Below are 17,048 nucleotides of genomic sequence, written 5' to 3'. Positions count from 1 at the left end.
CGAACGAAAGCGTGAATATGTACAAAAAGGGAAATGGAAAAATAAAGTAAGAAAAATAAAAGTAAAACAAAATCTTTTGTAAACGAAAATATAATTTATATAATTTAGAGAGCGTTTTAAAATAAAGTTTCAGAATAAATATTATTAACGATAAATGCAGAAAAATTAGACGGTGTCGTTGGACTAGATCAGGCAATAGGAATCGTAAATCGTCTCTCCAAAATGACTAGATGTGCTAATCGAATTTTCTCCTAATCTCGCGAAATACTTAATCGGTTTTTCTTTTTTCTTTTTCTTTTTTTTTTACACTACATTAATATCAATAGTAATATTAGTAGTAATAATAATAATAATTATAATAATAATAATCATAATCAATAATAATAATGATAATAATAATAATAATAATAATAATAATAATAATAATAATATAATACAGATCGTACATATAGTATATAACCATTTTTTTCGCACATTTATCCCTTACGAAATAGACTTAGAAACCTAGAATTTTTTATAGTAGGTGTATGTATATATATAATATATGTGTATGTACGTACACGTTTGTTTTTACATAAGTGTACGTGCATATACAAGTATACCATTTATCTATCTATATATATATATATGTATATTTATATATGTGTATGTATATATATATATATATGCATATATAAGATTGATGATCTCACAATATATTGTTTTTCTTCTCTTCGAATTACGGATAAAATTTGATTTTGCGCTCAATTACGTTAGTGAAGGCAATGCTAAGAATATCGGGTGTAATAAACCATTTTGGATTTTCCGTCGAGTCGTCGTGATTTTTCTCGTATGCGTCATACCGACGATTTTGACGTCTATCGATGACGTATACGTCCATAATAGGAAACGAATGAAATAGTCGATATTTTGTCGGACGTTCTATAGAAGATTTTTATATAAAAGTCGGAATAGAAATAGAAATAGAAGCGTTCGATAATGAATGTAAGATTGTCTAAATGGTTGAACGTATTAATTATATAAATTCTCTTACGACTCGCGATGAGTATTTTTCTTTTTTCTTTTTTTCCTTTTTGTTTCCTCACAAATTTCTTACGTCAGGACGCAAAGGAAATCTACGCGTGTTTTAACAATTTATAAATAGCGAAATCCGACGATAAATTATATCAATTTAGATTTTAAGTAGTGAAAGCGGACGTAGGCTGGTTATTATTTCAAGAAATTTAAAGGACGAAACAAAAAAGAAAGAGAAGGAAAAAAAGAAGAAATAGTTTATCGGTCGAAGAATCGACGATGCACATAGGAGATCAGAGCACGACGAGCTTGGGAAGAGCCACCCGATTTATAATAATAAAATGTCGAGCGTGAGTCGTTGGTGCAATTAAAAGATACGACGACCCTCGCCGACTTTTTCTTTCTCTCTCTCTCTCTCTCTCCCTTTCTCTCTATCTCTATCTATCTCTTTCTTTCTCTCGTGCACGGGCCATTAAGTGCACAATACGCATATTTCCATGGGATGCAATTAAGAGGGTGCCCATTTACATGGACGCGTGCATTTTGCATGTTATCGTATAGAAAAAGAAAAGAGAGTGAGGGGAAGAGAAAGAGAGAGAGAAAGAGAGAGAGAGAGAGAGAGAGATACGGAAGTTGGGGCGAGAAAAATGGACAAAAAGAGTAGTAGAAGAGAGAGAAGGGAAATCGAGTCCTTCTTCCCTTCACCCTCCTTCATTTTCGATCGTTTCTCTTGGACTTTTTCCAGAAAATCCCCGCCAAGGTCATGACCTTTCCTCTCTGACCTTCCGACAAAGAGTCCAGATGCGAAATCGTTTGAATCCACGGCCCAGAAAATGGGCCGCCGTGCCATTTTTCTCTCAATACTGCTAAAAATTCCATTTTTCTCGAAGCAATTCCTCTCTCTCTCTCTCTCTCTCTCTCTCTTTCTCTGATATTTTCTCTCCCTCTCTCTCTCTCTTTCTCTATCTTTCTCATTCTCTTCTTCTCTCCCTTCTCACGTTATCTCTCTCTCTCTCTCTCTCTCTCTCTGTTTCTCTCTGAATGCCTCGTAATGGCCGATGCTTCTCCTCTCCCCCGAAAATATGTTAATGTACGCGTGCACGCATACTAATTCGGATGAATTTTTCGATGAAAGCTTTTGGAATATATCCTGTTTAATGACCCAGGCTTCGAGTTTCCAGCTGCTCTCGATATTTTTATGACTTTTCTCATAAAAGAGAATAGAATATCAAGGAATATCAATGATCTCGTTTATATATACATATATATATATATATTTCCTTTTGGGATATATGTATGTATATATAAATCGTTGTCGACCTAACAGAAAATATTTGATAATAAATTCCGATTTATCAGATCTGTGTGCCTTTTATCAATGAATTAATACCTTTAATTGTCGTTTGAGACAAATATAATAATTGTCGTTTGATTGTCAAATATAATTGAAAATTATACAATAGAAATAAACGAACGAACGAACAAACAAAAATATATATATATATGTATATATGTACGAGATATATAACAAAAATGGAAGAGCTTTTAACGTCTTGTAGGCGTGCATCGAAAAACGGAAATGCATCGTGCATGTTTGTTCACCGAAGAGGGATAGAAAGGTAAAACGCATAGAGACCGGTGCAAGAGAAACGTATTTCGAGAGCTAAAGGTGAGGTTAGACCGAACACACGTTTGTGTGCTGTGGCCGATTATCGTGTGGTCACTCCGAGAGAGAACAGCTGTCCCTTCGAGCCTTTCGATCGAACTGCATAGAGCCTAGGTTGCTCGTTTATCGTCGTTATACCAAGGGAAAAAAAATTTTTTAAACTCACCCCCTAATGAAATATTAAGCATCTGCGAAGTATATGAATGAATAGCAACTCGGAACCCACGTTCGGATAACCGAGTACATTTTTTATTATATTTCTTTTTCCTCCTTTTTTTTTTCTTTTTATCTTTTTATTTTTCTTAATCGAAAGAAAAGAAAAAAAAGAAAATTTTATTAAACGCGGTTAATGCATTGGAATGTCCCGAAGAAAAATCGGCCAATAGGAGAGAGTGAATTCGCGTCGATTACTCTTTAGATTTTTATTAAATATCTATTTTATTTTATGCAGGGATAGAGATTATTAGAATGAGGGACTCTTGCGTTGCTTTCTTTCTCCTTCTTTTTCGTTTTTTTGATCCTTTTCTTTTTCTGTTCTCTCTCTCTCTCTCTCTCTCTCTCTCTCTTTCTTTCTCTCTCTTTCTTTCCTTCACGTCAGTGCAGTATATATAATATAGAATTTTCAAAAATTTTGATTTTTAGTTTCTCAAGCTGCAAGGCACGAGTTTGAAAACAGCTTTCACCGAGGAACTATAAGTTTCTTCATATTTCTTTCTAACTTTCATTCTCTATTCTTCTCTCTTTTTCTTTTTCTTTTTCTTTTTCTTTCTCTTTCTATACCGTACTACGATTTAAAACGGTAAAGAGTTTTTTGGTATTAAAAGACTAGAGACTATGTAAAATTCACGGTTTAAGAGACTTCCGGTTTTTTTTTACCCATAGAGGCGTTGGTAAATTGTTTATGGGATTCGTCGAATCGGCTAGGTTTCTTCTCTCTCTTTCTCTCTTTTTAATATTTTCTTTAATAACGAGAGAGCGTTCAAAAGATTGAACTTGGTAAACCGTGCCACACACGAAAATCCTACGATAGAGCTATATATTTATTTAAAAGTAGTAGTAATCTTTTATTTTATTTTATTTTTTTTCTTTCTTTCTTTCTTTCTTTCTTTTATTTTATTTATTTAATTCTATGCGAGATGCGTTGGCTGTGTATACGATTGTACTTTTTGTTGCGGGTTATACTGTGTCCGCCCTGAGTTTGTTGTTGGCCATCTTTTTCCTCAATTTTTATTCTCCTTTCTTTCTTCTTTCTTTCTTCCTTTCTTTTTCTCCTTTTTCTTTGTTGATATTTAAACGTTATTATATTTGTTATCGTTCACGTTCAATATTATAATCGACAATTTTTCGTCCATGTTTGTTGTATTATCTCGTTGTTGTTGTTGTTTCCTTTTCTTTTTTTTCTCTTATATTTGCTTCTCATTCGTGCGACGACGATATTAGTTTTTTCTTTTTTTTTTAAATTCTTTTCTCTTTCGTTCTTCTTTTTCTTTTTTCTTCTTCTCCTCCTCCTTTCTCCTTTATATTTTTACGAAAAATCTATTTCTATATTAATAAATACTTCTTTAAATCTCTCTCCGCAATCTCTTATCGTTCAATCTCTGCTTACAGATAAATTTATATATAAAATATTGACTAGGAAAAATCGCAAAAGTAAATCACGATAACGGCTCGACACAATATTTGAAATATCGATCGAAGTCGATCTTTCAATCGAATTATTCCTTTTTCTTTTTTCCGACTTCTTTCTTTCTTTCTTTCTCTTTTTCCTTTCTTTTTTTTGCCTTTTTCTTTCTCCTTCTCAACGCATCGATTCTAGAATCGATTTCTCGTTCGACTAATTAATTCATTAATAATAATTGAAAAAAGGAACAAATAAAATAATATTTAGTATGTACTAGAGAGAGTATAGACGTGAAAATAAAAGTGTACATACACATATATCGTAGACTCATACATCATACATACATACATACATACATACATATACACATGCATGCATACGTACATACATCGAAAAAAGATTTGTAGTATGTAATTCGCGTGTAACGCTTTCTTTCCTTTTCTTTTTACTTTTATTTCTTGTTTCTTTTATTATTATTATTATTATTATTATTATTAGTAGTAGTAGTATTAGTATTAGTATTAGTATTATTATTACTATTATTAGTATTAGTATTATTATTATTATTATTTCTCTTTTTTTGGTATTTTTTCTTCATTTTTCTTTTCGTTTCTTTGGAGGCCCGTCGCATTGAAAATAGGAACTTTGTCGATCACCCATTTTTATATTATTGGTAGTACGTATATTTACAATATAACAACGTGGCTTTTAAACGCGAGATGCTTCCCTACGTTACTACGTGTGTTTACATATCTCTTGTGAGAAAAAAGAAATATACGGGCCAAAGGGTGTAAAAGAAAAGCTACGTGTCCGTTATTTTGTGTTTTGTCTTTTTTCTTTCTCTTTCTTTCTTGCTTTCTTTTTTCTTTTCTCCTTTTATTCTCTCATCCCCTCCCCCACTCCCGATAACCGGATATGACGTCGCGATGAAAAACCACTGAATGAATAAAACGTGCTCTCGCGTTTGTTAAAATAAATAAATAAATAAATAAATAAATAAAGAAAGAAAGAAAGAAAAAAACATTTTTTTAAATGGCCACTCTGTGCTAATAATGACGATAATAAGAATTTAGCGAGACCATTATTATTTTTTTCTTTTGACATCATCATCATCATCATCATCATCATCATCATTATTATTATTCTCTTCGTTCTACTTCTTCTTTTTCCTCTATCTATCGAATCATCACAGATTATTCACGAGAAATCGAATCGAGTAGAGAAAGGATGTCGTTTTGTGTGTGTGTATATATATATAAAAAAAAAAAAGAAAAAAAAAGAAAGAAAATTAAGAAGAAGAAAAAGAAACAAGAGAGAGAAAAAAGAAAAAAGAAACAATAGCGTAATAAACAGATATATATAAAAACTTTATGAAAGGCAGATCAGAGCTATTATTAAGAAGTATTTAATATAAAAATCTCAACATCTTTGATGTCGTCTTACTTGTTAGTAGTAGTAGTAGTAGTAGTAGTAGTAGTAGTAGATAGGAACCGATACCACGTGCTTCAAATCGCAGACGCAAAGAACTAATTGCATCCTTCTTCCTCTTTTCTTTCTTAGACATTTGTTAGATAGGAAGGAGTTCGATACTTTCGTCTTTTTCTTTTTCCTTTTCCTTGTCTTTTCCTTTTCTTTCTTGTTTCCTCTTAAGCGGGTGTCAGAGTGAAGGACGCGGTCAGTGCACTGCTAATTCGTGATTTAACAGGTAGATAAACGAGAGCTGGCGTAAATCGTTTTTCCGAATTGGACTCGTCGCTGTTGTGCGACGATGGATCCTGTTGTTCGTCTATTAGGAACGGTTGCATTATCGTTTTATCGCCGACGTTTGTTTCCTGTGGCATAGCGTAACAGGCCGGCAACTTGTGCCTGTTAGCAACGTCCTTCAAAGTTTTGCTAAGTTCGGCTATTACACTGTCCGTTGGGTCACCGATCGCAGTGTGATCCTTTCTAACGTGTTTTTTAATCCTGTTGAGATTAGTCGTTGCGTATCCGCATTGAGCACACTTGTAAGCACCATGAGGAGTCACCTGTACGGCATTGTCCTCTTGACTTCTTTGATTTCTTATTTGTTCGGGCACGGAGACACGATTCTGAGCGATCGTCGGATTAATCTGATTCCTGTTGACGTTATCGTCCTTCGTTTCTTCCGATCGCAAATCCTTCGGATCGTTACCACTAACCTTTTCCTGATCAATGTTTGGATTTCCAAGTACGGGCGTTTGAAACTGCGTTAGCAGCGCCGGGAATTGATGTCTGGTTAGCAAATGTTGGTGCAATTGTTCGGGCTGATGGAATCCTTGAGAACAGATTGGACATTGCAGAGTATTGTCACTGTCTATACTTTCCTGGGTATTAACGTGGGATCTCTCGTGTAGGAATAGAAATGGTAAAACGGTCGTAGAGAAGTTGCAATAACTGCAACGATAATTTTTCAATTGTTGATCGTCCGAGGTCGAACCAAACAAATTCGACAATACTTGATTCCCTATGTTGCCGGTTAAATCCGTCGTTTTATTTTGTTGGCTGAGTTCGAAGCCGTTCGGTATCTTAAGATTCGAAACTTGTTGAACGGTTTTCGAATTGTTGCTGCCAGATCTGTTCGCGTTCCTCGACGTAGTTTGATACTGTTGCTCCATGTCGCGCCACTTATCGATGCCGGTTTTCCCATGATCTCCCAACAGATGTGCCTTGAGCCATTTGATACTGCGAAACCTACGGCTACAAATCGGACAGACCTCGGTGAAGTGCGTAAAATATCGATGACTTAGGTCGCCCAATTGTTCCGGCTTCAAAGCCGAATCCTCGGAACTGGAGGCATCGTAAGCCTCCTGTTTGGCCGTGGACGAGGAAGTAGCGTTTTCATCGACGATACCGTGCGTGTTGTGTTTGTGAACTCGTAAGAAATATTTACTGCAGAGTTCTTTGTTACAGATGTTGCATATGACACCACCGATCTGCGCGCCGTTTTCTATCTCTATGCCGTGCATCCTTTGCATATGGGTCTTCATGAAATACTTGTTGCACAATTCCTTGTTGCAAATTTCGCAGTAACTCGAGGTTGGCGTCATCGAGGTAATCTTCTTTTCGGTCTGCGTTTGATTGCCGCTCGGTGTCGCGGAACTTGGCGTCGAATTGATCGAGGAACTCGTACCACCGACGACGGGAGGTGGAACTTGCGACAATGGATTCGGTATCGTAGCCTGATGTTCCTCGACTATGTGCTTCCTCAGTGCCTCTTGACTGACGTAATCCTTCTCGCAGAGAGTGCAAAAAGCGACGATCGCTGCACTCGCCGGCGGTGACTTATCTCGAGGCGGCGATTGCGGCGGATTCTCCGTGACGGCAGAATGTTCGGTCGCCATGTGTATTCGTAAGGACGTTCTAGATTCGCATTCCCTTCCGCACACGTTACAGGATTGCAGTCCCTTTCCCGCGTTAGTTTCCAAACCGTTCAGTTGCAGGATCATGGTCTGAAGTTTTTGAAGATCCTCGGAAATGGAATCGGTACGTTGGTCGGACGTGTCCTGGTCGAATTCTTGCTTCGGCGATTGTTGTTCCTCGTTTTCGTGCATCTTCCTACAATGCGCTTGGTAAAGGCCGACCGTTTGGAAACGTATGCCGCAGGGCTTGCACTCGTAATCGTCGTTGGTACGGTCGTTCGACTCCGATCCATTGCCGGACTCGGCCACTATCAGATTGAGCGGACTAGTTTGTACTTGGTGCCAGGTGAGCGCCGCCGCGGGATTGCTAGGGGATTTTTCGTTGTCCTGTAGGACGATACCGTGTCTCTTCATCTTGTGCGTGCGAAGGAAGTACTTGTTGCAATATTCCTTGCAACAGATCTCGCAGAATGCTTCGGGATTGATAACGCCCAAACGACGAAGACGATCGGCGTTGAATCCCGAATCTCGAGCCTGTTGGATCGATTGGGGTGACAGGTGTCTCGGTGCTGGCATAAACGTCGTATCCTCTTGCTCGATGCCAAATTCTTGCTTGAACAGCGTTTCTATGCCGCCAGGACTGCTACGCGGTGTCTCTCTGTCGTCCTCGCTTTGCGAAGCCGGCAGAGATTGATCCGCTTGCTCGATCGACTCGTTGTGGATCTTTTGCTTGTGCTTTCTCATCGACTCGTCGTTCTTGAAACGTTTTTGACATACGTCGCATGGTACGCTCGGCATCGGCGGCGTAGCTGGCGGTTCCAATTTTATCGAGGCACCTGAAAATCCACCGCTCGGGAACATTTGCGATGGAACGTTGGCACTCTCGCTCGTCGCGTTAGGTCCCGGCGAGTCAACGTAAATCCCGTGCTTGTTGGCCTTGTGCGTTTTTAAGAAATACTTGTTACAAAATTCTTTGTTGCATAAATCGCAATAAGCTTCGGGATTAAAGATCCTAACCGGTGCGGGGGGTATCGACGTTCTCGGAATATGCGTTGGCTCGGCCAATGGAAATGTCGGTAGAGGAAGATACGAGGCTAGAGCACCTGGGAATGCGGTTAACGCTTGCAAATGATTGCTCATTGCCAATTGACTCGACGGGCCCGGCCACGGCTCGTCGTTTTGCGATTGCATGTGCGTTTGCGATGGGACTTGGTTTTGTTGTTGCTGATTCAGCCAAGAGGATGCGAAATTTTTTACGGTTAAAAGATTTACCGGACTCTCCGATTGATCGTTCGATCGTTCTAACTTTATCACGGCCGAGGATCTGGTTTGGGATAGATTAGTCGTTTGATTGATCGCACCGTGCTCGTTATCCAAATGTACGTTCAACGTTTCCTTGCTATCGAGAAATAGACCGCAATACTGACAACGAAATTCGTTGTTTAGATTTTCATCTTTGATCGAAGGATGATGATGATGAAGGTGGTGGTGATGATGAAGGTGGTGATGATGACTCGGTGATCTCGAAGACAGCTTACCTTCGCTGTCCACGTCCAATTCTCCTTCCTCCTCCTCTTCCTCCTCCTCATCATCATCCTCCTCCTCCTCCTCCTCGTTCGACTCCTCCCGTAGATCGCTCATCAACGACGATGAAAATCTTACCGGTGTCGTCTGCTTTCGTCTCTTCTTCGGTCCAGCGAAATCAGCGTCTCCGCGAAGACGTTTTCTCAAATCTCGTTCCTCCGAACTCGAGCCGCCGTCGCTGTCTAGTTCCGTGAGATCCGATATCGTCGTCTCCTGTGCCATCGTCGACGACATGTTGACTCTTACCAAAGAGTTCCCTCTCTCGTTCCACGTCAGATCTTCTCCCTCTGTCGACAGAGAAACTCATGTAATTTAATCGTACAAACTTTTATCAAAATTCCTCTACTCTTTCCTTCTTTCGATTTTCTCTCTCCTTTTTACTTCTCCCCCCCCCCCCCTCTCTCTTTCTAATCATCGACGCGACCGTGCTTCGTCGTAAAAATTAAGCAAACTATTCTCCTTCGACGACTTGCCAACAAACTCGAACTCTTCAAATCGAATCCCATACTTAGTCCGCGAACGCAACTATCCGCGATAGCTGATAGATATCTGATAAATATTTCAAAAGTCACAAAATATTCGTGGAAACCTTAAAGACCTTAAAGCATTTCGGGCAGGACGATATTAATTTCGGACGATATTAACGATTTTACTTGCACAGGAGGGATGATGTAAGGGGTGAGTAGTAGAAAGAGAAACAGAGAGAGAGAGAGAGAGAGAGAGGAATAGGACTAACAGGGCATTTCGTCCTACTGCTTCGAAGGGTGAGAAAGGAAGAAGAAATTTGGCGAAAGAGACGTGCGCGACGGTACGCCCTATGCTCGATGGACATGCGGTTGAAAAAGGGAGACGTTTCGGGGAGCGCACATGACTCATATATATATATATATATATACATATATATATACATACATATATATATATATACGCACCCACCCCTCACATACTTTCTGGGGACGAATTCGGAGGATAGTACGAATATGCATTTCAGAAACGTGGTAATTACTAATTCAGAACGACGAGCGGTATTACTACTCGTCTTTTGTGTCTATCCTATAGGCTATACCAAGAGTGCATTGACCCCTTACCAAAGAGAGTACCATGCTCTTCTGTCTTCTCTCCATTGTCCTTGAGTAATAAGAGAAAGAGAGAAAGACATAGAATTATACGGGTGGGCTATCGAAAACTTTCGGAATAATTGATAGATACTCCTGATCGAACTGAAACCAACAACTTCTATCGCGGAGTCTTTCCTTTCTTTTTTTTTTTCTTTTTTTTTCTTTTATCCTTTTTTTCTCTTTGTTTTTCTTTCTCGCTTTTCTATTACTTTTTTCTTTTTCTTTTTCTTTTTCTTTTTCTTTCGACTTTTTTTTCCTTTTTTTTTTACGAAATTGTCGTCGAATGCACGAAACTGAATAAGGTAAATAGAAGAATGTATACACGCGCACACACATTCACACACACGCGCGAGCGCACTATAATTGTTTATACGCGATTAGAGAAAATTGACATCGATCCTTCTTTAAATTCCTTCGCGTTCGAACTTCGTGTAATTTGCCCGATGAAAAAAAAGAAAAGAAAAGAAAGAAAAGAGAATAAGAAAAAACCACGACTAGACAATAGACAACTTTATCATTTTCTACGTGTTGTTAACGTCGGGGTTTTTGTTTCTCTTTTCTTTAATATCTCTTTGTTTCTTTCTCTCCTTTTTTTCTTTTTTGAGTTTTCCTACAATTCCTTACCTAAAAAGTATTGGCTTATTTTCGCGACACTTGTAACGTCTTCGTTTCATAACCGATCGATCGACGTCGTCTCTCGTAGAACACAAGGGATCACCTTGAACACAACATATCGGCACTTAGAATCACGCGAGTGATCGTACGGTAAGTTGGCTCTAGGTGTTCCATGTGTGACACTTGGCCAAAGAATTTGTAGGAACGCTTAGGTATCGGAGGTGTGGATAGACTCGAAGGGTCCTTAAAGGGCCGCTGAAAGACGATGGGATAACGTTATTGGCACGTGGCTTCTTTATCTTTCGAAAAAGAAGAAGGGAAGAGATGAGGGATATATATATATATATATATATATATATATATATATATTGTGTGTATGTATGTGTGTAAGGGAGAATACAAAAAAAATGTCACGAGTGTCCTTGAATTTACGAGTTTGCTTGGTGGAAAGAGGATAATATTCGATGAAATTCTCAAGGAGGGGGAGAATTATAAAAAGAAAAGAAGGAAGAAGTAGATATATATATGTATGTAGAGAGAGAAAGAGAGAGAGAGAGAGAGAGAAGATGACGATGTCTTTCTTTTTTCTTTTTTTCTTTTGGAGATGAAAAAGGAATCAGGTAGTAGTCGCGTGTCCTGTTCCCGACTCTAACTCGCTTAAGTCCCCACGAATTCTCCTAGGTTACTGTTTGGTATAGAACGCGTGCCCTATGAAGGGCCCGTCGCACCGTTCTCTATTCCCTTCCACCTTCGAACGATCCTATCCCCACCCCTTACCCCACAAGGGAGAAAACCTCGTGTTTTTCTCCTTTTACTGGATAGATCATTTCTACGGATCATCTGAGTCATCTATTAAACAAATCCATTTATCTATCTATCTATCTATCTATCTATCTATCTATCTATCTATCTATCTATCTGTCTGTCTTTCTTTCTATTTATCTGTCCATTCTTATCTTTCTATATTGATATATATTTATTTATTATTAATTATACAATTTGTTAATTTGATCGTGGTAAATATTTGATTGAAATCTCTCTGAATGATCGTTCGCGTTTTTATCAAAACTTTTTTCTTTTCCTCTCTTTTAAGATGTATTTATAGGGAGATTATATACGTACGTGGCGTCTATTTTATTATATACGTACGATAATCTTTTTACAAATCGATTTAGAAAATTTTTCAATGGAATCGATTCGTTATGTCGATGATTTCTCTCGTCTACTTTTATCACATCTAAACATGCCAACACAAACAATTTATATTCCATTGGATAATATTTAAATCGTTTAGAAATTAATTTCTTCGATGTTTCCGTAACAAATATTATATCGTTTATATGATATAATCGAAATATTATATCGTTTTATACAGACACACACACACATATATATATATATATATATATATATATAATGATCGAGAATAATATACGAAGAGAAAGAAAAAAGATAATAAAATAACTCGAGCAATTGAAAAAAGCTAGACGTGGTAGATGTTATTAGAAATTTGAAGATTCGCGTGTCGTTAGAAAGGAAATTGGATTACGTGAGGGTTGATGAGTGGTTGAAAGAAATAAAGAAAGAAAGAAAGAAGGAAAAAGAAAAAAGGGAAAAGTAGGAGGGGTGAATTTTGTCGGTGTTGCAAAACCCGCATTTCCACGTAACGTTTGACAGATTTTCCAAAAATACGTATAAATACGCCCGTATGTTCGCGTTCACTTCTCTCGCTATACTATATCTATACACACACATAAACCCATATATATATATATATATATATATATATATATATATATATATATATAAAACGTAGAACGTTATACATAGTTGGAATTGGATGAATGATAGCGAAAATGGGGAGACTAGGGTTCTGCGTTGTCCTTTCGAAAGGGTGTCGAGAAAAACATGTTATAGGATAGAAAGAGAAACAGAGAGAAAAGGAGAGAGAGAGAGAGAGAGAGAGACAAAGATCGAAGCTTTATGACGGAGCTTTTCGTTCGAAGGATACGAAACGTCGTTGAAGAAAGCACTTTATCATTCGGTTCAAGCTCAGTCATCGTTTTGCACCAACTGTAAACCCATAAGTTATTTATTGCTTTAACGTGCAACCATTATAAATACAATATCGTATATTATAGTTTCGTCGCTGATCGCAACTAAAAGCAAGCCTTGAATAATAATAATGGGCGCGTAACGAGAAATTATTTTCACAGCTGCTCTCTGTCCTGTTGCTTTTGTATACGTGTGTGTGTGTTTGTGTGTATACGTGTATGCACCTAATGACGATCGAAACAAAATAATCATGAGTATTCGGGGATTAGTAGTGGTACGATTTAGACAGACCTCGTCTTTCTCACGATTATCATGATTCATATAAGAATTTTTATTGCTTTTTTAATATATATATATATTTTTTTATTATCGATATTGATACAAAAAGAATCGTAAATTTGCAATATTATTTATGTCTATTTATTTGTTTTTATTTAGTTTTTCTTTTCTTTTTTGTTTTTTAAGATCCGTCTACATCTCTTAATCCAATCCTATCTAATTGTAAACCATGGTAACTAAGTCTTAAGAAGAATTATTAATTCGGAAATAATTTCCACGTTTTTATCGTTTCCTTAATTATTTTAAAGATAAAGGAAAGATATTTTTTCGTATAAATTCAAAAGTATTTATATATATATATATTTTTCTTTTCCTTTTGCTTTTTAATCGATAAACTTTAGGCCTACAACATTTTACTCCCTAAAGTTTGTGAAAAGGGAATGGGGGACCAGTCTCGGAAAAGTCGAAAGAGAGGAAGAAGCTTAGATAGTTTGACGGAGATCGCGCGCGTAAAAATGTGTGCGTTACTATGGACGGACGTACGTGTGCGTGGGAGTGAGTGCGTTTATGTGTGATTTCAGTAGAGGCCTATTGATCGAGCGGCGAACTTCGGTCGGTGGTCCGCACACGCGCATAAGTCTTCTCGTAAACAAGACAAATATCATCGCAGCAGCAGCAGTCCTGAAAATCCATCCCATCCATCCACCCATCCTGAATTTCTTGTTTTCCAAAAGAAAAAACCAAAAAAAAAAGAACAAAATTGAAAAAAAAAAATAAAAATCAAAGATTTAGTAATCCAAGATTTTTCCTAAATTTCGAGCGATGCTTGTTTTCAATCGATTCTCTCGATAGGAGATATCATGACGTTCTAATTTAAAAAAGAAAAAAAGAAGAAAGAAACAAAACGGAAATAAAGAAAGCACATAACTCGCAGATAAGATACCGAAGGAAGATAATTAATTAGAACGAAATCAGGAATAATTAAGACGTTTTAATGACAAGTTTAAATCGTTTTCCATTATAAAACGTTTTCTATTATATCGTATATAAGAACGAAGTTTTCAAGCGTAAGAAAGCAAAAAGAGAAAGAAGAAAAAAGAACTTGAAGGAAAAGAAAGAGCATACTCGTGCCTGGTGATTTTGTATTCGCGATTGAAAGAAGTAGAAGAAGAAAAAGAAGAAGCAGAAAAAGAAGGAAAAAAAGGAAAAGAAAAATATCAATCAAATTTTTTGTAAATTTTCTCGTCGCTTAAGAAGACGAAGAAGAAATGTGCGGCATTGTAAGAAACTTACGACACGTGGCCCATCCACTGTCCCGTTCCCTTCGATCCCCCGTACAAAAGAGGAAGGGCCTTCGCGTGTTATATGCATTCGAGATTCGAATCGTAAGTAAGCAAGCAAGGAAATAAGCAAGCAAGGAAGCAAGCAAGGAAATAAGCAAGCAAGCAAGGAAGGAAGGAAACAAGCAAGCGTATAAATGGAGTTGTGTCGCATTTCTACGACACACGTATAGGTTTCTAGAGTATGTACATATATGTACATACATAGTATAGAAGACTAAGTAAGTAAGTGGGGATCGAAGGAAGGTTGGATCTGCGCAATGCGTGTCGCCAGATGAACCACGTGGAGTATTCGCATGCAAAAGACGTCGGAGTAAACCGGGAGGTAGTAGTACCGGCTGCTCGGTCTTTTAGTCGACTCACAAATGGCTAACGGCACGGTATCGTTACGTTCCTACGGAGATAGAGTTTCTATCGAAAGGAAAGAGAGAGAAAGAGAGAAAGGGAAAGTCGAATGATTTCACGATGAGAAAAAAAGCTCCTGATATCGTAATTATTTAAAAAATATTCGTTCGTCGAATAATTATGAAATAAAAGTTCGTTCGAATGATTTGAATCCGTTTCTTTTTTCTTTTTTCTTGGTTTTGCGCATATAGATGTATCAACGACGTTTCGAGTCGAATGAATGATGATGAGAAAGAATATTTAAGAAGAGAGAGAGGGAGAGAGAGAGATAGGGGAGAGACATCAACTAGAACATCGTAGATCCGATAGAATTATATATATATATGTATATAAATAAGTCATTAGTCGATTAATTTTCTCACTTTATATCAAGATAACCGCGAATGGCAGATATGTTTCGTTAATTGCACGAGGCATTAAGGGCCAATCTTTCCGGGATAGGTCGTCGTTGACGATAAAGCAAGATGTATATTACATGTCTAATGATAGAGAGAAAGAGAAAGAGAGAGAGAGACAATCACTCACCGTGATCGCGATCAGCTCGGTCGAGTCCTCCACGTGAATCGTCCCAAGGCAATCGTCGTTGTTTAGGATTGACAGGAGCTCGTCTTTACTCTTATCCATTTGTCGATCATTCGAGAGATCAAGATCTCTCGTTTATCACGTAGACGCGACGAGTATGAAGAACTCCGATGATAACGCGGCACTTTACTTTCACTACTCCGCACTGAAAGACGAAAAGAAAAGAATGGGAATCTTGGGAGATGTACTCGTAGAGAAAAAAAGAAAAAGAAAATAAAAGGAGGAAGAAGAACAAGAACAAGAAGAAAAAGAGGAAGAAAAGGAAGAAGAAGAATAAAGATGGACATAGAAAAGAAAAGAAGTAGAAAAATCAGTATGAACGAAAGTATATAAAGGGTCGAAGGGGAAGGAAAATTACGGGGAAGAAGAACGGACGCCTAAGGCTCGGACTACTTACTATTGTTTTGGCCATCGTGCCACGATGGCGGCCATACTTGATATGAGAAAGTATCCCCCACATTGTCCACGGCCATCCGCTAATTCCCCCATACACCCCCGCGTTGATTCAACTCCACCGAACACCCCTCCACCGAGCTTTCCACTCGCCCCTTCTCCTTCTCCTCCACCTCCTCCTCTTTCTCCTTCTCCTTCTCCTTCTCCCCTTCTCCCCTTCCTCCTCCTCTTCCTCCTCCTTCATCTAAACCTTCTTGTCCTCCTCCTCTTCTTTTCTCTTCTCTTTTCTCTTCTCTTCTCTCTTCTCTTTTCTCTTTTCTTCGTTCCTCTTCCCTTCTCTTCCCTTCCTCGAACTCCCACCAGTCGTCCTACCGCGAAGTCACCCCTTGCGGCGTGCCAACCCCCACATAGTCTTTCAAACTCAGGGGTGGATTTTTCTTTGGCCTATATCGGGGTTCCTTCGTACTTGCGTTTGTTTTTATTTTTTTCCTTTCGTTTGTTTCTCTCTTTGTTTCTTTCTATTCCCTCCCAAACGATTCAGATCATTTTTTTCTTTTTACATGTATGTATATATATACATATATATATATGTATCTATGTACGTACGTGTACTGATATATTTTGTTTGACGAATTTCTTTTTTTTTTTTATGATCGCTCGACTACTTGAGATTCTTTTCCTTTCCTTTTCTCTTTCGTTCGCTTTCGTTTTGGAACAAATTTCTATTCGATCGTGTTCCGGTTGATATATGTATTATATATAAATGTATGAAAGGGAGCGTGCGTAGGGCTCAATGAGAGATAGTTACAATACTGAAGAGAGTTCGTCCTTGGTCGAAGGTACTTCCTTCTCTCTTTTCAACCCCTCCTTTGCGCACCTGCACGCGCGTGTTAAAAAGAGCGGGCACGCATACACGCGTCTCTAAACTACTATCGCCGTCCTTCGCGCGAGCCAGCACGAGCAAGTCTTTTTACCCCAGTTCACAGTTTCTTTCCC

At 38.0% G+C, this 17,048-nt stretch overlaps 2 protein-coding genes across 3 annotated transcripts in view; one reads left to right on the top strand and one right to left on the bottom strand.

The window, feature by feature from the left end:
* Nucleotides 1–17,048, top strand: part of LOC127070428 (cell adhesion molecule Dscam2-like) — a 191,560-nt gene that overhangs the window by 25,749 nt on the left and 148,763 nt on the right. The gene's annotated exons all lie outside the window — the stretch shown is intronic.
* LOC127070430 (uncharacterized) lies at nucleotides 5,684–16,198 on the bottom strand. The gene is made up of 3 exons (XM_051008387.1): nucleotides 16,057–16,198; nucleotides 15,603–15,804; nucleotides 5,684–9,552 (listed from the first exon to the last, which is right to left on the bottom strand). The coding sequence occupies exon 3, from the start codon at nucleotides 9,497–9,499 to the stop codon at nucleotides 5,948–5,950; it is 3,552 nt and encodes a 1,183-aa protein (XP_050864344.1). The 5' UTR covers nucleotides 9,500–9,552; nucleotides 15,603–15,804; nucleotides 16,057–16,198; the 3' UTR covers nucleotides 5,684–5,947.

This window comes from Vespula vulgaris, chromosome 18 (genome assembly GCF_905475345.1).
Source record: "Vespula vulgaris chromosome 18, iyVesVulg1.1, whole genome shotgun sequence".
NCBI classification, from domain to species: Eukaryota; Metazoa; Arthropoda; class Insecta; order Hymenoptera; family Vespidae; genus Vespula; species Vespula vulgaris.
This window is presented reverse-complemented; position numbering and strand designations above follow the sequence as displayed.

Coding starts and splice junctions, on each gene's coding strand:
- LOC127070430 (XM_051008387.1), bottom strand. CDS start 9,499: ATGTCGTCGACGATGGCACAGGAGACGACGATATCGGATCTCACGGAA.